Source organism: Brassica oleracea, unplaced genomic scaffold, assembly GCF_000695525.1.
Source record: "Brassica oleracea var. oleracea cultivar TO1000 unplaced genomic scaffold, BOL UnpScaffold27142, whole genome shotgun sequence".
Classification (NCBI taxonomy): domain Eukaryota; kingdom Viridiplantae; phylum Streptophyta; class Magnoliopsida; order Brassicales; family Brassicaceae; genus Brassica; species Brassica oleracea.
In genome coordinates this window covers 1-251 of record NW_013643644.1, presented here as the reverse complement: position 1 = coordinate 251, position 251 = coordinate 1, and the positions used below count along the sequence as shown (strand labels likewise).

At 52.2% G+C, this 251-nt stretch overlaps 1 protein-coding gene across 1 annotated transcript; it reads right to left on the bottom strand.

Moving 5' to 3' along the window:
• Positions 1-5: 5 nt before the first annotated feature.
• Positions 6-248, bottom strand: LOC106322423 (coatomer subunit alpha-2-like; the record flags this gene model as incomplete). Its single annotated transcript, XM_013760433.1, has 1 exon — positions 6-248. A coding segment is annotated over one exon (243 nt), but the record flags the coding sequence as incomplete, so codon positions are not given.
• Between the last annotated feature and the right edge of the window lie 3 nt (positions 249-251).

Genomic DNA, 251 nt, shown 5'->3' with positions numbered 1-251 from the left:
CGTGCGTTAGCAGAGGCCTTAGGAGTGTCAAGCTCTGGTGGGAGGTCCAAGCCCTCAAGTTCACCCCATCCACCTTCTTCATCATTATCTTCTTCCGCTCCTTCAGCTTCCGCCAAAATGGCTTCGATGTCTCTGTTCTCCATTCCATCAACATCGACCATGTCAAGTCCCTCACCCCAATCACCACCAGCATCTTCTTCATCTTCATCAACAGCCCCTCCTCTGGCTGCACTCTCAAGTCCGCCTTCAAA